The following is an 18441-nucleotide window of genomic DNA, read 5'->3' on the forward strand; positions in this document are numbered from 1 at the left end:
GATGACCCTAGTCAAGCCAATGTTACAATAAAATCTGAAATAATAATGTTTTAGGTTATGTCTCAGTAGTTGACAACACAACTTTTAAAAGATGGTATTTATGTATTTAATAAATATGTTTACTTTGTATTTACTAGTGATGCAGTAAATAAATCCTACACATGTTCTATATGCATCACTTTTGTAAACAACTGAAGTGTACAAGACAGTCTCAGAATAAGTAAAATAATAGACCTGTTAGCTTTTCTAAATGTCAGTGAATGCTTTTATCAACAGTACCCAGTACCCCAAATCTTTAAATTTTGAAGGCCAGCCTTCATGGCAGCCCCCCTCAGGAAAGAACACCTGGTTCCGATCGCTTTCCAAGCAACATGCCGTCTGCCAAAACCCTGTTTGCAGAACAACAGATATTTTTTGAACTCATGGCAATTTTGGGGTAGCCTGAAGGGGATCACCTAAAAAGGAGGATACTGTTTTTTAATTTGATGCTATCTGCATGTTTGTGAAACACCTCCTTGAATGGAATAAAACAGTGATTTTTAAAAACAAAATACATAGATAAAAGATTGTAACTATTATTGCTCTAGGAAGAAAATATCTTTTTTTCTTGTTGTCCTCATGAAGCTTATATTCAGTATACTAAAATCTAGTTTATGATCAAAACTGGTTCTGGAGTTTCAGAGATAAAGCTTTTCTATTTTTTGCAATTACGTTTCTAATAGCTGGGAGGAAATTATGGGCTTGTCTTACAAATGACATTATAGACACACAAATTAAAATTAATATAAATGACAAGCAAAATAGCATTGAGAGAAGATGTTTCCTAACTCAATTAGTAATCCTGTCTTTGAACACTGTTTAGCTAGCAGATTTTTCCGAATATTATTTATGAAAATGAGTCTTTAGTATGGGTGCATACTGTGTATAGATACTCACATAACTATCCAAAAAAGTTGTTGAACTAATGAAGCCTGGTTTTCTACAGATTTGTGCCTTTTGTCCCTTAAATCCTTCCCTTAACTATCTCCACTATTCCCTGTAACCTCCTCACAGGCCAGGAGATGCCAGGTAGCAACTGGTTGTCCAGACACTGTCAAACAGCTGCCTAATGGCCAAGTTGTTGCCTGCCTTTCCCTGAGTGTGGGGATTAGTTTGAGTCTCCCTCCTTTACCCAGGAGGTAATTTTCATAGAACTGATATGATCTTAAATATCTCTTAGGCTATATTTGGTTGAAATTGGTCAAGTTTTTCAGGATTGCAGGGGATGGATGGAAAGATAGACAAGCAATGCAACCTCAGAAGCATTTTTATAAGAAACCAAGACAAAAAACTGTTAAAAGATAGCTGAACTTGCAAAGTAAAGAACTCAGAAGTTAAGGAAAATTAAGAAATGCAAGTATTACTTTCATTTGGCCTTCTTCTGCATAGGCATTACAATGTCATTTTTAATCATGTGTTCACATCCAGTTTTTCCCATAGAGCGCTGTGCCTCATGCAGCGTGCAGGGCAGGCTGCGCTATCCTGCGCATCGAACGAACAACGGGGCAGTATTTTACTTAATGTTGTAACGAATGGATAACGCTTTTCAACTTCATCTTACTGGGTCCCTTCCCAAATACAAAATTACTCTTTTCCCTCCAGGGCTTCACAAATATGAGTGTCCTTTTTCTTCTAGACCTCCTGTGGGGCAAGTGAGCGATCCAAAAGGTAATCCCTGCTCTATGCACACGAAACACAGCTGCAGAGGAGTCTAAGCTGGCAACACTATTTATTTTGGGAGGCCAGTTTGAAAGAGCGAGGACCCGAGTGCTCAGGGAAGGCAGCGAGGTGCAACGTGAGGGTGGCGGAGGGGTTGCTTTGCAGCTCGGCATCTCCCAGGTTGCGCGTTGTGCAGTGTGCCACACGCCGTGCCACCTGTGGCGGCAGGGAATTGTAGCGGTGATGAGCCACCCCTCCCCGGAAAATTTGCAGCTGGGGATGCTGCACGTTTCCTGCACATCAGAGTAAGGCACTCAAAGTTGGCACCCAGCAGGTGAGGCACCGAGACAGTAGTCAGCAACTGCGAGCAGTTTGGCATAATGACTTGCCAGCGTCACACAGAAGTGCAGGGACAGCAACCTTGGCACCATCCAGCTGCCTTAACCATCCTTTTTTTTCCCCTGCAATCTCCTGCCTATTTTGCTTCGTATTTTCCAAAATCCGTATTATATACAATAATGGTTTTACAGAGGTAGAGCCTTCTTTCTGTAGGTAATCCTGATTTGTACTGCAGCAAGATCCTTCTTGCCCCATATGTAGCTGGTAGGTATGTGCTGATGTCCAGAGAATAGTTTGACCTGGGATGTGGTGTAGTGAGAGTGATATAGTCAGTCGGTTTTAAGCCCGCTAGGTCAGAAGTGCCACAGTTGTACGGTGCAGAGTGCTGATCCAGGATCGACTCGCTCTCCTGGGTCACGTGTTCAAAAAGCTTTGACAGATTGACTTTGTATTGGCAGACTTTGTGCCAAATAAAATGTATTTCCTGTTGCATTAGTGTGAATACAGCATAAAATCTGTATCAGGCACTCTGGCTCATAGAGCAGAGATGTGATTGTATGCTTACACCTGATCCCCCATCAAATTTTTGCTTTTAGATGCCCTGCCCATACAAGGATCTTATAGTAAAGATCAGTGGTCCAGGCCACAGCCAGGCGGAGTGGTGTTGCAGGAAAAGCCTTGCTGTCTTGCCCCAAAACACTGTGCTGACAAGTCTTCATTGTATATGGGAACCTCGAAGAATTTATTCTTCAGGAACTGTGATGGGACTCTAAGCAAACGTGCAGCGAACGGAGATTTTTCAAAGGCTGACAAGGGAACAAAAAGCACGTCCAGAATTCAGACTTTTCCTCTAAGCCGGGAAGGTGTATAGCTTTGTAACAAAAATGTGTTTGTAAGAATAGTTTTGGGAAAATCAAAGCATTTCCTCCTAAACTCCTTCTTAGAAATGGCTGAATTGTTTTAGCTGAAATGTTCTCAAACAAACAGCCTGACACTCCCCAGCATGGAAACTTCAAGTACGAGCGGTTACTCTTTGGCAAAACTATAAACAATTTAAAACAGAATCTAAAAATAGAAAGTCACATTCAGTGCTAGACAAAAGTGGTGTAATGAACTCTACCCAACTTACAGAGGAAAACAGCAAATGCAACAAGGCTTCAGAGCTAAATACCGGGTTGTTTCTACAAATACCATTAAAGTGCTTCTTACGTATGAAATCGGAAAATGGAAGTCATATGAATCATCTAATTTGGTAGTAGAGATGGGATCATCTGTCTCTGGTGTCATTAATTTGCATTTCCAATAGTCGTTCCAGTTGATTTTTCTAGCCAGAAAGTGAAATTTCTGAATTGTTCCTGAAGGTGATTTTATGGTTTGGCAGGTTAATGAAGACTTCAGATGAATTTCTCATTCAGTTTTCAGTATTCATGTATATCTTCTTAAGAGACCCTCAAGTTTAAAACAACATACAACCATGTGATAGTGACTGAACTTTTTATCTGAAAAATATAAATGTTGTATCTCTTCTGAGAGCAGTCCCCTTTGTGCCTACGTTGCCTTAGCTAGTTAGTAGCACCTGGCACAGATTTTGCAAAGAGTTCGTACTGAGACAGCTCTGACCCAACTAGAGAACGGCATCCCTGTGACTGCATCAGCATGATGCAGGAAGGTGTCCTGCACTGTCACCTGTGCTCCACTGAACCTACATCTGGAATAAGTATAGCTATGATAAATAACTATGATTAATTTGTAACCATCATTATCCATATTAGAGACTGGGAGATTCAGTCAAGGGGTAGGAAGTAGTTTCTCTGAGATCAGGCAGCAAATCGGCACGCATCTCCCTCCTACGGCTCTGCCTGCAGCAGCTCCTTTTCTAAACATTTCCTCTGCTTTTTTGTCTGTGTGCGTGCTGCAGATTGCAAATACACCTGCCATGCTCACTGCCGGGAGCTGGTGCACCTGGGCTGCCGGCGGCATGGGAAGCTGATGGACTGCCTCGCCGCCTGTGACACCTTAGATCGATCTAACAACAACGGGCAGGTAACAGATCTTGCGCTGGCGTGATTACTGTTTTCTCTTGTCAGCTGGATAACTAAGTGCGGTCTGCTTGCTTCACCCTGCTGCTTGGGCGTGATGTCTCACTTTGAGCATGGCCAGCAAAGCTAAATTTCCCACCTACCACTGTGATTTCACAGTATGGCTGGGTCATGCTGCAGCCGGCCGCTGCCAGCTGGGGCACTCCGGCCCCCATCAGTTTTCAGCTAAACTAGCTGAAAAGCAGTCCCACAAAAAAGGGAGTGTTTTTTCCTGTTGGTTTGGCTTCCTGACTTGGGCCACCATGGGATGAGAGCATGGCTGAGGTGAGACATGTGGCTGGAGCTCCCCATTCGATGGATTCAGCTGTCACATAAAGCCACTCACCGGGTGAACAGATGACCCCGTTGTCCTGTGCTGCTGAGTGTGGTACCACTGGGGGGCAAATAAAACGAAGGTCTTGGCTATTTTCCACTATTAAATCCCATACCAGTATTGTCTGAGTGTGGTGTTAATCCCCCAATTCTGATCAAATTCCCCACAGGATAATTTCAGTTTTCCTTGCCTGGATTCCCCAGCAGCTCCAAGTGGTCACGATGTGCCTCTTCTTTTCCTTCCTTAACCCCCCACTAGTGTCACTGCTTGCTTTTCACCCCCAGGGCCCTTCCCCTGCCCTGCTTTGTTCAGAGAACAGGTCAAAGCAGCGCGTTTCTGGGGGCAGAAGTGCAGCTCCTCTGAAACAGCGAGCTGCTCCTACAGCAATGATGAACCCTGTACATCTTTAGTACTCTGCTAAGAGAATTAGCTCACAGCTTTTGCTTTTTCAAGTACCTTTACCTTTTGTCATCCATGAAAGTCCAGCCAGATTTTAAGCCTATGGAAATTTACACCTGACCAGTAGAAACTCCTGAGAGGACATAAAAAAATTCCTCCGTGTCCTTGCTGAGGGTGCTCCAGGCGGTGCAGAACTTGCTCTGCAATTGCAGCGTTTATTTGCTAGGGGAGGTGCTTGCTCCAGCCACCCAAAGTGTGACTGAGGACACTGTTGTCTCTCGTGTGCTCCCCATGATTTGCTGTTGGGGGAGAGTGACTTGGAATTACCCAGATGCTGAAAGGAGGAGTGGTGGGGCAGGGCAGGAGGGCACAACACAAGTTTTGGTAATAGGGGTGACTATGAGCCAGAAAGCATCACAGGATCAGAAAGAGAAGGCCATTAAAAGCCATTTATAGTCAAAAAGGCATGCTAGACCATGCAAGAGATCTAGGAAAGAGCTAGTATTCTCTTGGGAGAGAGCAGCTCTGAACACTGAGCAAGGAAACTATTTCTTGTTGTTTGACCCTCAGGGAAGCAGGATTGCATGTGCATTTGTTTGTGTGCAATAAGACTACTTCAAAGAAATACCATTCTTTTCTATTGACTGCTTCCTTTTGGAAAAAGTCACAATTTGGCTGGTTGCTGGGGGTGACGGTTGTTAGCAAAGCTCCATTTTCCTCAATAGCTTCCTGGGTCGATGTATGCCTGACAATTGATACAAGTAGGTGACGGTTCAAATGCTATTTTCAGCTTTCATCATGCATTGATTTTGAAGCAACAATCATTTACATGCACAAAAACTGAAATGCTCACCCGGCTACCACTGGATGCTACAAGGTTTGAGTTCACTTCTTGCTCTCCTGCTTACCTGCTCCTATGGCTCTGTCTTCCTAGCACTTAGATTTCATTAGGTTAAAAAAAGTTACAATTTTTTAAAATCACTTTAAGATCTCTGAATGGAAAGATCTTTTACAAGAGCTATTACATGTTAGTGTTATTGAAATGTAACTCTTAGCTCAGCTGCCTTTTTAAAATTACTTTTCCCTTCTGTGCTAAAATTTTCTGGAGCTACTCTCAGCCTGAAGGTGATTTTTTTATTTCTGTTTGAAGTTTTTATCTCCCTCTCCTCCTCACATACACAACTGAGCAGGTGTTTAGCATAAGATAATCAGGGAGGTGGAGGATGGGAAAAGGCTGAATACTTTTACTTTACAAAATTATTCTTGCATTGTTATTCTGAACTGCTCTGATGGATGGGGTTGAGTCTGTAGGGTTTCCGTTAGTCTCAGTGTGCTTTTGAAGCAAATCTCCCAGTTGTCCTCACTTACCTTGCTTTGAGCAAGCAGCCTTGAAGCACACAAAGTTGATTCCTTTCAGGTGAAACTGAACTGTCCCCTAAATTGTGCACCTAGGGTGCTCCTGCCACTGCGAGGCATCCAGCCCACAGGACCAGAACAGAGGTTGTCTGAAGTAAGGCTTTTGCAGTGTGTATGTTGAGGGCTTTGGGTCCTCAGCACCAGCTTTTTGGCTGTACAGACCTGCTCCTGTTGTACCCCATTATTTGCTAATGTAGATGGAGGATATTTGGCACAGAGCAGTCTCCAGTGAAGAGCAAACTGGTAAGTGTTCCAGTGATGCCAACTTTTGCTTTGTCTGCATCCTGACTGAAAATCACGTGGTATGCAAAAGCAGTTAATATTGCACAAGCCTCTTTGCTATGGTAGTAAAATGCATAGCTGCAAAAACTTGTTATGCGTGTGTTTGTGGATATCCTGTCCATGCAGTGAGTGTGGATTGCAAATGTGAAGGGATTACAGAGATCTGCTGGAACTTAATAATATTTATGGAGGGGAATACCTTGCTAACAGGCTTTAGTCCTAGGCTTTGTGCACTTCTTTTTTCTGTTGGGATGGCCATTTTGCTTTCAGGTGTCATGTTTTTTAAAACCAAATAATTATATGTGGGCAAAGCACTATTTGGAAGTAGTTATACTGGTGTTCTCATGGAATTATATTGGAGTTCTCATACTGCCCAGCATGGCTTAAGTCCTTCCCTGTGACCGGACATAGCAACTTTATATTTACATAACTTCATCCACACAGGCATATGATTGTGTTAAGTATAATGATAGACAAATGTTAACTCTGTAACACCTAAGACCATTTTACACTGGTCTGGCAATGATCCAGGTGATATAAACTGCACTTTGTACTGCTGTAATGACCTTGGGGTGCTTTGGTTGTAGCAGAGCTTGTTTCAGAATCTGGAATATAAACATGTTGTTGGACTTGGTTACAAGCCATTGGGACTTGAAAGCCCTGAAGTTTGAGCTCTTTTCTGTGTATACATACATATTTTTCATGATCAAAAGGTCTAGGAAAATTCCACATGGGCCTATGTTGAGAGAACAGCAAGACTGTGGAGTTAAATACTTGTAAATGAAGCTGTCACAATTTCACATGTACTGCAAGTACTTGATGACAGAAGAATATGGCTCAGGTGAAAAGGTGTCCTGCTAATTCTGTGGCCTTAAATGTTTTGTTGCTGAAGAGGCTTCATATAGAGATTAAACAGAGGAAGTGATGGATATAAGTTCTCTGTGATCTTGCAACAGAGCTCTCAGAAAGCTGAGGAAAAAGCTGCCAGTTTCCTCTGGGAACAGGCAGACAGGAATGAATAGAGCCCAACAGGGTCCCATTCCAGCAATCCTGCCTTCTGCTACCAGACTGTCTTACCTCAGGAGCAACACTTCACTGTTGCTGCTGAGGGCTTCTGAAAGTCTAGAAAGCATCAAGTGATCATGTGGGGTTTTATTCCCCCCCTGCTTTTTTCCCCAGAGAGATCAAATTTATTGATTTGTTCTGTGTGACCTCTGAACACAGTTCTTCTGTCCTTCAAGAAGGCATGGCTTCCCAAGCAGGTCCCACTGCACTCAAGCTTTCCAAAGACAGAGGGTGGTTGTAGATCATGTTTGTACAAGCCCCTAGGCCCTTGGTAACTTATAGAAGGGGATAGAGGTTATCCCAGCTGGCTTGGATAATCGCAGCCATAGTTTTCCCACGATTGCTTCAAAGTTCATGGACCTTCTGTGAAGAAGCCTGACACTATCTCACAGTGCAAGAATGGAAACTTTGGGATCTGGATGAGCACTGGATTTATAATCTAAATGTAATTACTGAAACTGAAAGTAATTTCTGTTCTTCCCACCCAGAGCTGACGTGGTTTGACATAAAAATTCAAAAGTATCCCTTTTGGGGGAAAAAAACTTGGCAGTACAGAACAAAATATCACCAGGGAGATGTTTACATCTCTTGAATATTAACAAAAGCTGCTGTTGATTGCTCTCCCACATTAGCTCTTGGTTGCAGCTTGTATTCTGTACAATGTGCATGGTTTTTATGGTCTATGTATTTCAAATCTCTATTAAACCTGACTGAGCTTGGTGGTAGTTGAAGGGAAAAGAGGAAAACCGAATGACGTTCATTTTGGCAGGCTGAACGTAGTTTCACTTTTGTCAGTGACTGGGAGTGACTTTAAATCTGGAGCTGATTTCAGTTCCAGCTGAGCATGTTGCTCAGACTACTTTTAGAAAAATCCACTTTGCATAGATAAAAGCCTTGATAAATTATATAGGTTAGAAACTGGTCTCAAGCTTTCAAAAATATTTTAATAGGTATCCACAATAATTCTTCTGTCAGCACCATCTGCAGCCATCCCTCACAAGAATATTACAAATATAACTTCACAAAGTGAATCTTTCAATTATAGATGCATTGCAACTTCTACAAAAGGTCTAATTGACTATATCAGATATTTGAAGTTATTAACTTCATAGCTGCATGCCATATTCTCTCGAGCAGGTATCATGAAATAGTCTGTCGGATTTGCTAGCGTAGACTGGATAAACACTTGGGTCAATGATTACTGAGAAAGTAGCTAAATGTTGCAAGTAGGGCTCATCCAAAAGAATCATTTAAACAGGGGGAGTTTCTTTCATTGAAAACTGGATCTTTAACCTTATGTTTTTTTCATGAAAATGCTCTGCTTTCTCCAGGAAACAGCACTTTTTTGCAGGCATTTTTGGTTTTCTATGTTTTAATGAAAATTTTAATATTTTACAGAGACAATTTTAAAACAAATTGGATTTTTTTTAATCTACATTTTCCACCAGGGGGCAGGGGATAATCTCTAACCAGCTTTAGCTTCAAAGGAGAACTTCAGTCTGGCTTTGATCATGTTCACATAGCCTCTCTGTAGCCACGGTTGCTGTAAGCCCTGAGCTCTACCATAAAGTTATATGTTCATTCTGCTGCCAGAACAGTCCTTACAGCCCGCAGCTGCCTTCCTACCGATCTCCTCAGGAACCTCACTTAGAACAGTCGTAGAAAGCAAACTGCCACATGTCTGAGTTATTCTGACAATCTCTTTCCAGCTGGACGGTCAGGGGGTTCCCATCTCTTGTCAGAAAGTGTCAGCAAGAACTTTTTGCTGGAATTACCACAAATTCAGGTTTCTTGGAAATGTCTCATTTCCCATGTGGCATTTTTATTTCGTCAGAATTCTAGAGGATTTTTTTATGATTGCCTGTGATTTCCAGGTGCCTGGCAGCTCAGTGAAGTTGTGCTTTACCCAGGTTTCCAGGCATCCAGAAATCTTGGCTAGCTTATGCGGACCCTTTATAGACTCACTGCAGAGTGCATGTGTAGTAGGTCTGATACATCAAGGAAGCTTAAAAGGATGTTTAGCTTGGTCAAATATCTCTGTACTCCTTCCCAAGAAACTCATCTCATGGCAGGGTTTTTATTAAACGTAGCCATTCTGGTGCATTCTTAATATGAAGCTTTGATTAGCTTGAAGCCCAGTAGGACTGGATCAGGAACATGGTGAGTGGACCTGTACCATCATACTGCCAAATAACACAATACTAGAATTCATGTATTTAACAGAGTAAACTTCAACTTACTGGCACCTCATGGGAATTTTCAGACCAAAGATGTAATCAGGGTAAAGACTGATGTTCATGTTGTTACAGCATTATGGTTTTAAAAAATTATTTTAAAATGACACATTTTCATGTCAAGGAAATCTATCTTTAAATCTTTTCATAAGAATTTATTTTCCCTTTAAAGTACTTGGATTATAATACATAGGCCTGACCTTTCAAACAGGAAGGTAGCAAGTCCACTGTTTAAAGGACACATTGTTGAAATCCAATGAAGATCAATTAGGAAGATCAATTATTGGTTGTTTAGCAACCAGATCAACTCCAGTCAAACAGCTCTGTCTTTCTAGTTACATAAAAGAAGCAGGCAAGGTTTCAAATTACAGGAAAATACTGCTATTAGACTAATGGAACATTTAAAATACACTTTTGATTTTTAAGTCACATGTTTTCATATTCGAGTCATTCATATAGTCTCCTGAGAACACAATAAGCGGTGCTTCCCTAATATTGTGTCCAGCTTCAACCTGAAATATTGTCAGTTGTCACTATAGTCTAAGATCAATGTTATTCTTCCTCCATTTATTTCTAATACAGACTATACTTACCACAACCATTTTTCCACAATCCCTTCCAGTTTGTGCCGTCAGTGTTGTGCTGTGTATTTCATGTAAAATGCTAACTGTATTTTTTTTTTTTATTGTGGCACTTTTCTTGCTAATTCAAAGTTACTAATATCTTCACAGTATCTCAGCAGGCCCAGCAGAGCACAGATGATCTTAGTTTAATAGACGTTAGAAATTAAATACCGGCAATATAGGATTGCATGTCCTGCGAGTTCCTGGTGGTTCTCTGATGTTCAGAAACCATTGCCTGGGCTTGTTGGAGAAAAAGTTCAAGGGGAACTGATCCTCTACAGTGTTCAGTTTTATATGTTGTGCATGTTATATAACACGGTAATAGGCGCAGGTCAATGCGAGGGGTGGCCGGGCTCTGCCTGAGCACGGGGGGGGGGCTGGCAACAAGCCGGGATCCTGGGGGTTGGGTTTATGATAGTTTGAAGCAAAGAGATCAGAGTGCAGTTTCTTTATTATCTTTCGGGTGGATTTTCCAAGTGCAGATCAGGACAACAGTCGCTAGGACAATTGTTTTTGACGGTGTGTGTGTAGGCAAATGGATTTTGGCTGCTTGCATAAAAATGTGCATTAATATCCTTGAAGAGAGGTAGTTTGCTATTATATGTCATGTGTTACATGATTGTACATGTAAATTGCCCAGTTGCTTGGTGACAAGCCACTAACTATGACAGTGTCTTGAGTGCCTTAGTGAACTGAAGACAAATATTATGACTCTCAAAGCAGGCAAATAAATGAGTGCTGGTTGGGAAATGGGGAAGTGTGTTGTCGGGGCCCATCCCTGCAAGTCTCTGTTGCTGCACATTCGCAGCACTGCCTTTTCCCAAAAGTCAATATGAAGTAGATGACAGAAAACAACTAAATTCCCCTTCCACTAGGGAGGAGATGGATAGGCTGGTAAATAGGGTGAGAGTAGCTTTCATTCCTCCCTTCACAGACTGCCTGAGGTTTTGCTTTACATCCATAAAACACCTTGACCAAAATGGAGTTACCAACAGCCATAGCAGGGCTGTTTTTGCCTACTAAACCTCGAGGGTGACTGGTTTCCAAGTGCAGTGAGGGATCAAAACAATGTTTCCTGTTGCACCCTTTCCAGTGCCCTTATTCACGAGACTGATTCTGTTTTGCATTTGGATGTCTGGGCAGGAGGCTGGCCTGGAATCATGGTGGCAGACTACTGAATTCACCCCCTGTAGAGCTGCCCTAAGCAAATAGAAAGGTGCCAGGGAGAGCTGATTTGGGGGGGGGGGGGGGGGGAAAGGATTATTGTGAAACTTGCCTCCCATTATCACATCCAGATTGGCTAAGATACTCTGGGAGCTTCAAACTTTTTTTTTTTTTTTTTTTTTTTTTAGGTATCAGGCTTCTTTTGTTAGTAGCTGTTGGAAATGTACGGAAAGGCATGATGCAAAACCTCCCCTGGTGGGGAAGGAAGGTGGGGAGCAGTTTTTGATTATTTCTAATGATAACATTGCTAGGTGAAGATATGAAAATATTTGTTCCTGTTCTTTGATCCAAGTAGTTTGCCAACCACCAGTCCCACAGACAACTGTTGGAAAAACAGGTAGAGAATAGAGCCCTGTGTTGTTCCGATGCAGTCCTGTTTATCATAGAGGAGTGTGAAGCCTTGTTTCCCAAACTGAGGCAGACAACAGGAGCATTTTTGTTTCCTGACTCACGGCTTCCTCCAACTAGGACACTGCCTAGAAGCTGCTCTCTGGGCTTTTCCTTGGTGCTCTGCTCTCAGTCTTTGTCCTGATGGTCCCCCAGGAGTCCTTCTCCTCATATGCATTTCTTGCCAAACTGTGGACAGAGGAGCCCTCCTGTTTCTATAAACTCTGTTTTTCACTGGCTGTGCATGTGCACCGGGTGGCCGTCCCTGTTCTTCCAACGGTCTTGATCTACAGTGAAGCTCCATTCTTGTATATACTGTCTCGTGTCAGTCTGCTCCCCAGGAACTGTGAATAAGAAAATACGTATTTCTTGTTTACACTACAAATAATGCATATGAGCGTGTACAAATGCAGCTATGTAGTTAGTGTTAATGCTTCAACATATTTATTAGGAGGAAGGAAATTGTCACCAGTTACTGTGTCACTTAAAAGCAGTGGCAATGGGGTCATATGATTTAAACTTCTGAGGAGTGGTCCTTTTTCTCACCCAAAGCATAAAGAAGTAGCTGACTTTATTGACCAAAAAGTACTGGGTCCTCACAGCAATTGTGAGAGAGCTCAGGCCGTAATCATTTTGTCATGTTGCATTCTCTGCTTTTATTCAGGCTATTGTAAGCCTCCATTCCCACCACATAGGTCCTACTGGGAATCCTTCACCTCTGATTCCTGGGACTTTCTGGTCCCTTACTGCCATGAGAAGGAAGTTGCCCAGATCCAAAAGGCTGCTGTGCTGTTTCTTCCAAACCCAGAGTCAGAACTACACAATGTAGATCCCTACAAACTTTATAGGTTTGATTTGTTCTAATACATATATTATATCTAGTCCCACGAACCAGTGGAGGGCTGCAGATGCCCTTTTAAGATATTTTGCCTATTGATACGCTGCAGTCAATTTGGTAAGCCAGAATCATTTGCTTTGCCTAAATCGTATCCTGTGCTTCTCAATCTCTTTCTCTGCCAGCGCTTTCAAGTGTGTAGGTGGCCATGTTCAATCCCCTTCTAACGCTTTGTCTTCTCTGACAGAGTGTTTGTTTACAACAAGATAAATACGGTCAGTGATTATCTTGTTTTAAAATCCTAAGTGGGAACAAAGCAGCGGGGCAGCAGGATGAGGTCAGCACTACATATCCTGTCTGGGGCTGACCCTTACCTAGCTGACCTCAGGGTGCAAAGATGTCATCTTGATTTCACTAAGCTTTTATATCAAACTATTCTGCAACACTTTTATTGGGGAAGGAAGACTTGTGTACAGCAAGGCTGTCCATTACTTTTACATTTCCCATGATGTGTCCGGAGAAAGGTTGCTCTCAGTACATGCTCCACTCTGAGATTTCAATCTGCACTGTCTTCTCCCCTCAACCTTCTTCTTTTTGCCATCCTGATTAATATTTTCCTTTATTGTAACCTTGGAGAGAGGTTTCTTTATCTGCATATATGACTCATCAGAAAGGTCTTATGATTATTATAAAGCAATTTGTTGGAGGTAGGAATTAGAGCATGAAGAGTGAGGAAGCCAGACTCGCAGTGCTTGCTCTTCTAATAACCGATTAGATATGGCCTTCAGCGAGTCAATTTGGCCACGGTTTTCAGATGTACTAATTTAATTTTTAGTGTCTCCCCTCCTGCTTTCCTTTCTTTGTTTTTCAAGGGAGAGGAAGGTGCCTGTGTAATGCAAACCTGATATTTCATGCTACCTCAAAAATGTCTCAGTTTGAGGAGGCAGAAATAACTGAAGTTTTTGGAAACTGTAGCACTGTGAATAATGCTGTTTGCCTATCTGCTGCTCATAATTGCACTGAGGATGCAAAGTATTATAGGCAGATAAATGTACTATGTGGCACAGTGGTGTATCAACAGCAAGTAGAGTTACATTCTGAAAATGTTATAGATTTTTAATTTGTTTGTGCCTTGCCCATACTTCTGTTGTACTGAAATCAAGTACTGCAGAGTGATTTATCACAGAATATTCCTGAATTTGTTAAAGAATTAGTAATGTGGGGGAAGGAAAGCAAGGATAAGTTCTTGAAATTGTGGATTACAGATAGGACGAGTTCAGAGGTACCTTATCATGAGAGAGGGAAAGGAGTAAAATCTTTGACAGCTGCATTTGTGAACTGTGATTTTACTGAGTTCTTTATATTTTTTTCCCCCACAATTAACGGAAATACCTAAGGATATAAGTAATGTATCTCATCCCCTGCGAGCAACCCTCACCTCCTTCCCCAGCCCATTCGCATCCCTTCCCCACCGACTCCAGTCTCTTCAGCCTAGTCCTGTGCTGCCTTCTTGCAGCCTAGGCAGTGAGGAAGAGGAGGAGAGAGACCTTTTCCTAAAGCAGGAGGAAGAGAAGAACAGAAAAGGGACAAAGGGGGCAGACAAAACCAGTATGTATTTTTTCTTCTTCTCTCCCGCTGTCTCCCATTACACAGTCTGGACTGCCCTGGGGCAACCCCACTCTTCAGGATGAAGACCACTGCATTAGCTTATACAGTGCAAAAGGAAATACAGGGTCAAACGGAGCCAGTGAGACCAGAGTTTTGCAACAACAGATCCAGTTTCCCCAACAGTTTGTAAACATTTATTAACTGTATTTTTTTTAAATCCTCAGCTGATATTTTTGATCCTCCTTTGGACTGAGATTGCCTGCTGGGAGTGAGCTCAGTTTGTCCCAGGGCGTTCCTGAAGCTGGGGACAGGAACTGCCCCTGCCTCTGGCACCAGAAAGAGAGGTTAGCAGGCATGTGGCCTCTGAGGCGAGGGAAATGTGCATGCCTGCATCCCACCCATCCCCAGGCTACTATAATTTTAAGATTCGTTGGCAACTGTCTCTAATACTAAGGACTGCGGCAGCATTTCATGGACCAGTCCTCTATATTGTGTTAAACCAAAATGTGTAAGAGCATTTCCTGGTCATTCCACACTCTTCCTCACACTTTCATTTCTTTTAAGTCACCTGTGGTTTTTGGCTGCAATTAAGAAGGAAAAAATCTCTGGCAATTGTGCTGTAGTCAGATTTGGCAGTTTCACTTCAGCTACTTCCAGTAATTATCTCCATGTCACAGATATGCCCTCAGTGCCAGTTTTAGGAAAATCGTCCACCTTTCTGGTGTTTTAATTAGGAAATGGATTCTGTAGGAAATTGCTTTCCTCCAAGAACACCCCTTTCTTTGCAAACATTCTTTTGCTGTGGCCTTTTGGAAAAGGCTGCATTCAAAACTTAATATATGCTGATCTGAAAATAATTTCAATAGCTGACCTGCAGAATCTGCTGGCAAGGATATCAGAGAGAGTTTGCTGCACTCCCATCCGTCTGCTTCATTTTGGCAGCCGTGTGCAGTCTGGCCCAGATGCCTGCAATCCCTTGTCCAAGTTAGGAGCTAGCAGAACTTTACACGCTGCCTTGTAAATGCACCTTAGCTTATTATCTATGTGAAGAATGAGAACTGGAGCACATGCTGCCATTTGCTTCCCAGCGTTACTTGAAATGAACCCCGTAAAGCTATTTTATAGAGCTACAGCAGTGGGTATGCCTACCGCCGAGGAGGGGAAAGTATCACCAGGTTTCCATGTAAGGGTACCTGCCACACTACAGAGTGGTTGTGACTGCTGTCAGCCGCCATGAGGAACAGCAGAGGGGCCTCTGAAAGCAGCCAAGGACTGAGGGGCAGATCCTCCCCAAAGAGCAGATCCTGGCGCAGATGTTAAGGCCATGTGGAGAAGTGCCGCCCGCTAAGCACGGCGTCGGGTGTTGTGGCGTGAGGTTGCTTCCAGGAGGCGGATGTAAAATTCTGACGTAGGACTTGTGGTGCTGGTGCGCTGCTGCGTCTCACATCCTCACAGCCCAGCCACAAACCTCTTCTAAAACATTTTTAGAGTTTTCCAAAGTTGATTTAAAAGCAGGTCTTCAAAACAGAGTTTTTAAAAAGACTTTCAGACCTCAATGAAAAGATGGTAGATGCCTTTATGCATACAGCAAGGAGTGGGAGCTCTTTAGCGTCGTTGTGCTGTGATGTTGCATTCAGTAATGCTTCTGACATGTTTTGAGGTCTGCAAATCAACTGCACGTTCACTGATTGCTTTCTATCCTTGAGGTGCAGCAGACCTTCCAATTACCCCGTGACTCCACTAATTTGGTCACATGTCGGGGAGGAGAGGAGCACCCAGGGTATAGAATTACCAGCACATATGGACATAGGCACGCATCTGTAGATCCGTTGAGTCACGCAGACACCCCCTCCCTTTGGCCATTGCTGTGGTTGCTCTCCAGGCCTGGCACTCCAGATGCCGAGCACAGGAGGGGAGCCGCAGGGCTGCCCTGGGGTCACGTGGGGTCTCACGCTGCAGCTGGGGCACAAGAGAGAGAAGATAAATGATGGAGACAGCGTACCGTTGGCAGTAGTAATCACTGATTGGCAGGACTCAAAGATAATGTATGAGACGCAAAGACCTTTTAAAACAAAAATCACTTGGAGGTCTCTAACTCCTGAGCAATGCCATCTTACCTTGGTATCACTGCAGCAGTTCGCACCCCTGCTGCCCACCCCATTTGCCCTGAGGGATGCCTCAGCTAATGAAGCAGCTGCTCTGCTGTGGCAAATCTCAGCCTAGTGTTATTAAAAAAAAAAAAAAAGGAATTGGTTCCAGTTTATCCTAACATGCTAAGCGTTCAATTGAGGCAGTTTGGCAGCTGCTTCAGGAACAGCTGAGCCATCTTTGCAGAGGGACTGGGAACCTCTGGGAGGGTGCAGATCAGATTGATAGTGAAAGGCAAGAATAAATACTTGTGTCAGACCTTAATCTCTACTTGCATTGTTTGTGTGACAAATCCCAACACAGTAAAGAAAATCAGAGTTGCAGGAGATGTTTTCATGAGTCTGGAGAGAGCCTTTTTTATGTCAGTAACAGAAAAGAAAACACATTGAAATAAAGCATTCAAATGTAGGAAAAAAGCTATATTTAGCTGCTCTAAAAATTTCCCAGTGCTGTTGTACAAGATATAAAGGAAATAGCTGTGGCAACCTAGGTTCCTTCAGTTTCACCTGTTGTGGTGTTTCTTAAGCCTAGAAATATCCATAAAATAAGTAACCAAGCAGTTAAACCTTCCTCAGAAGAGGTGTAAACAAACTAAATTCGCTTGCTAAAGCAGCTATTGCTGAACTATGAATTGACCTTGAGCGGTGTTGATTTGCTGTAATTCAAACCAGCTGCACACCGAAACAATTAAAAGCCTTTAGATCTCCTAGGAGTTTCCTTCCTCTGATTATAACTTATGTGCTGTGGTAAAGCACAGAGGTAAACAGCTAGTTAGCATGGACTTCTGTGTCTGTGTAATTTAACAGTGCAGCACATACAAAACCATTTTCATTTGAAGTGACAATTGGCTTTCAAGTAGAAAATATAGCATATGCTTTGCACTGAATGTTGGAGTTACGGGTTGCAAAACAGCTTGAGTTAGATGCATCTGCTTTACCTCCACTGGTTCCCTTCCCCCCAAATTCTCCTTGGGACATAACATTTGCTATGATTTTTAAAGGCGTTTCTATAAAATACAAGCTATTCTAGAAAGGCAGTGTTGAAATACAAATGGTTCTTTTGTAAAGGCCTCGTTCCCATGTATAACTTGAACCCATCAGATTTCTCAAACAGTGGTATGTAAATAATACTTCTCCGTAGTGAGTCTATGACCATGTTTGAAGAGAAGGGATTGGCTAACAATTACAAGTGATTTTATAAAAATCTCTTTGGGTTTCCTTAGTTTACAACTAAGATTTTAATTCCGTTTCCAGAAGCTAACAGTTTACACCTCTTTAAAGTCTTAAAAAAATCAATCTTTGGTCATGATGTCAGAGTTTGGACATTAGTGTAGTGGGAAAATACCAGAGACATTGGTTCTGCGTAGGGTCTCTGTAGTTTTTGTTATGTCCTGCAGTTGCATCCTGCAAAACTTCACGTTTAAATGTACTACAATGTTAAACACGTTTTTCACATGTTATTCTGCCATTTCTCTCCAGCCATATTATAACAGCATTAACATTTTGGATCCTCTGTTTATTATCCAAGAAAAGTTTGGAAGAATAGGTTTTGGGTTTTTTTCTGATTTTACAAAACAAGTGTAATATTATAAAAATAAGCAGTAACTGTAAAATTAAATTAATTAAATATTTTGTTTTTAAAGATAAGATTGAAAACTGATCAGTAGATGTAGCACAGCCCCTAAGCCAGCCCTGACTATATATGAGTACTGCTGAAGGCCTCCATGCCAGGAGCGATCCCCAGCCTCCAGCCATGCAGTGCGAAGTGGCTC

The 18441-nt window shown here is 42.4% G+C and overlaps 1 protein-coding gene across 1 annotated transcript in view; it reads left to right on the forward strand.

Annotated features, from left to right (window-relative positions):
• Nucleotides 1–3967: 3967 nt before the first annotated feature.
• RASSF3 (Ras association domain family member 3) overlaps nucleotides 3968–18441 on the forward strand; it is a 78021-nt gene continuing 63547 nt past the window's right edge. Inside the window, exon 1 of the mRNA XM_064508582.1 lies at nucleotides 3968–4080. Within this exon, the coding sequence (XP_064364652.1) occupies nucleotides 4027–4080 (54 nt within the window). The 5' untranslated portion in view covers nucleotides 3968–4026. The remainder of the gene's footprint in view (nucleotides 4081–18441) is intronic.

This window comes from Dromaius novaehollandiae, chromosome 1 (genome assembly GCF_036370855.1).
Source record: "Dromaius novaehollandiae isolate bDroNov1 chromosome 1, bDroNov1.hap1, whole genome shotgun sequence".
Taxonomy (NCBI): domain Eukaryota; kingdom Metazoa; phylum Chordata; class Aves; order Casuariiformes; family Dromaiidae; genus Dromaius; species Dromaius novaehollandiae.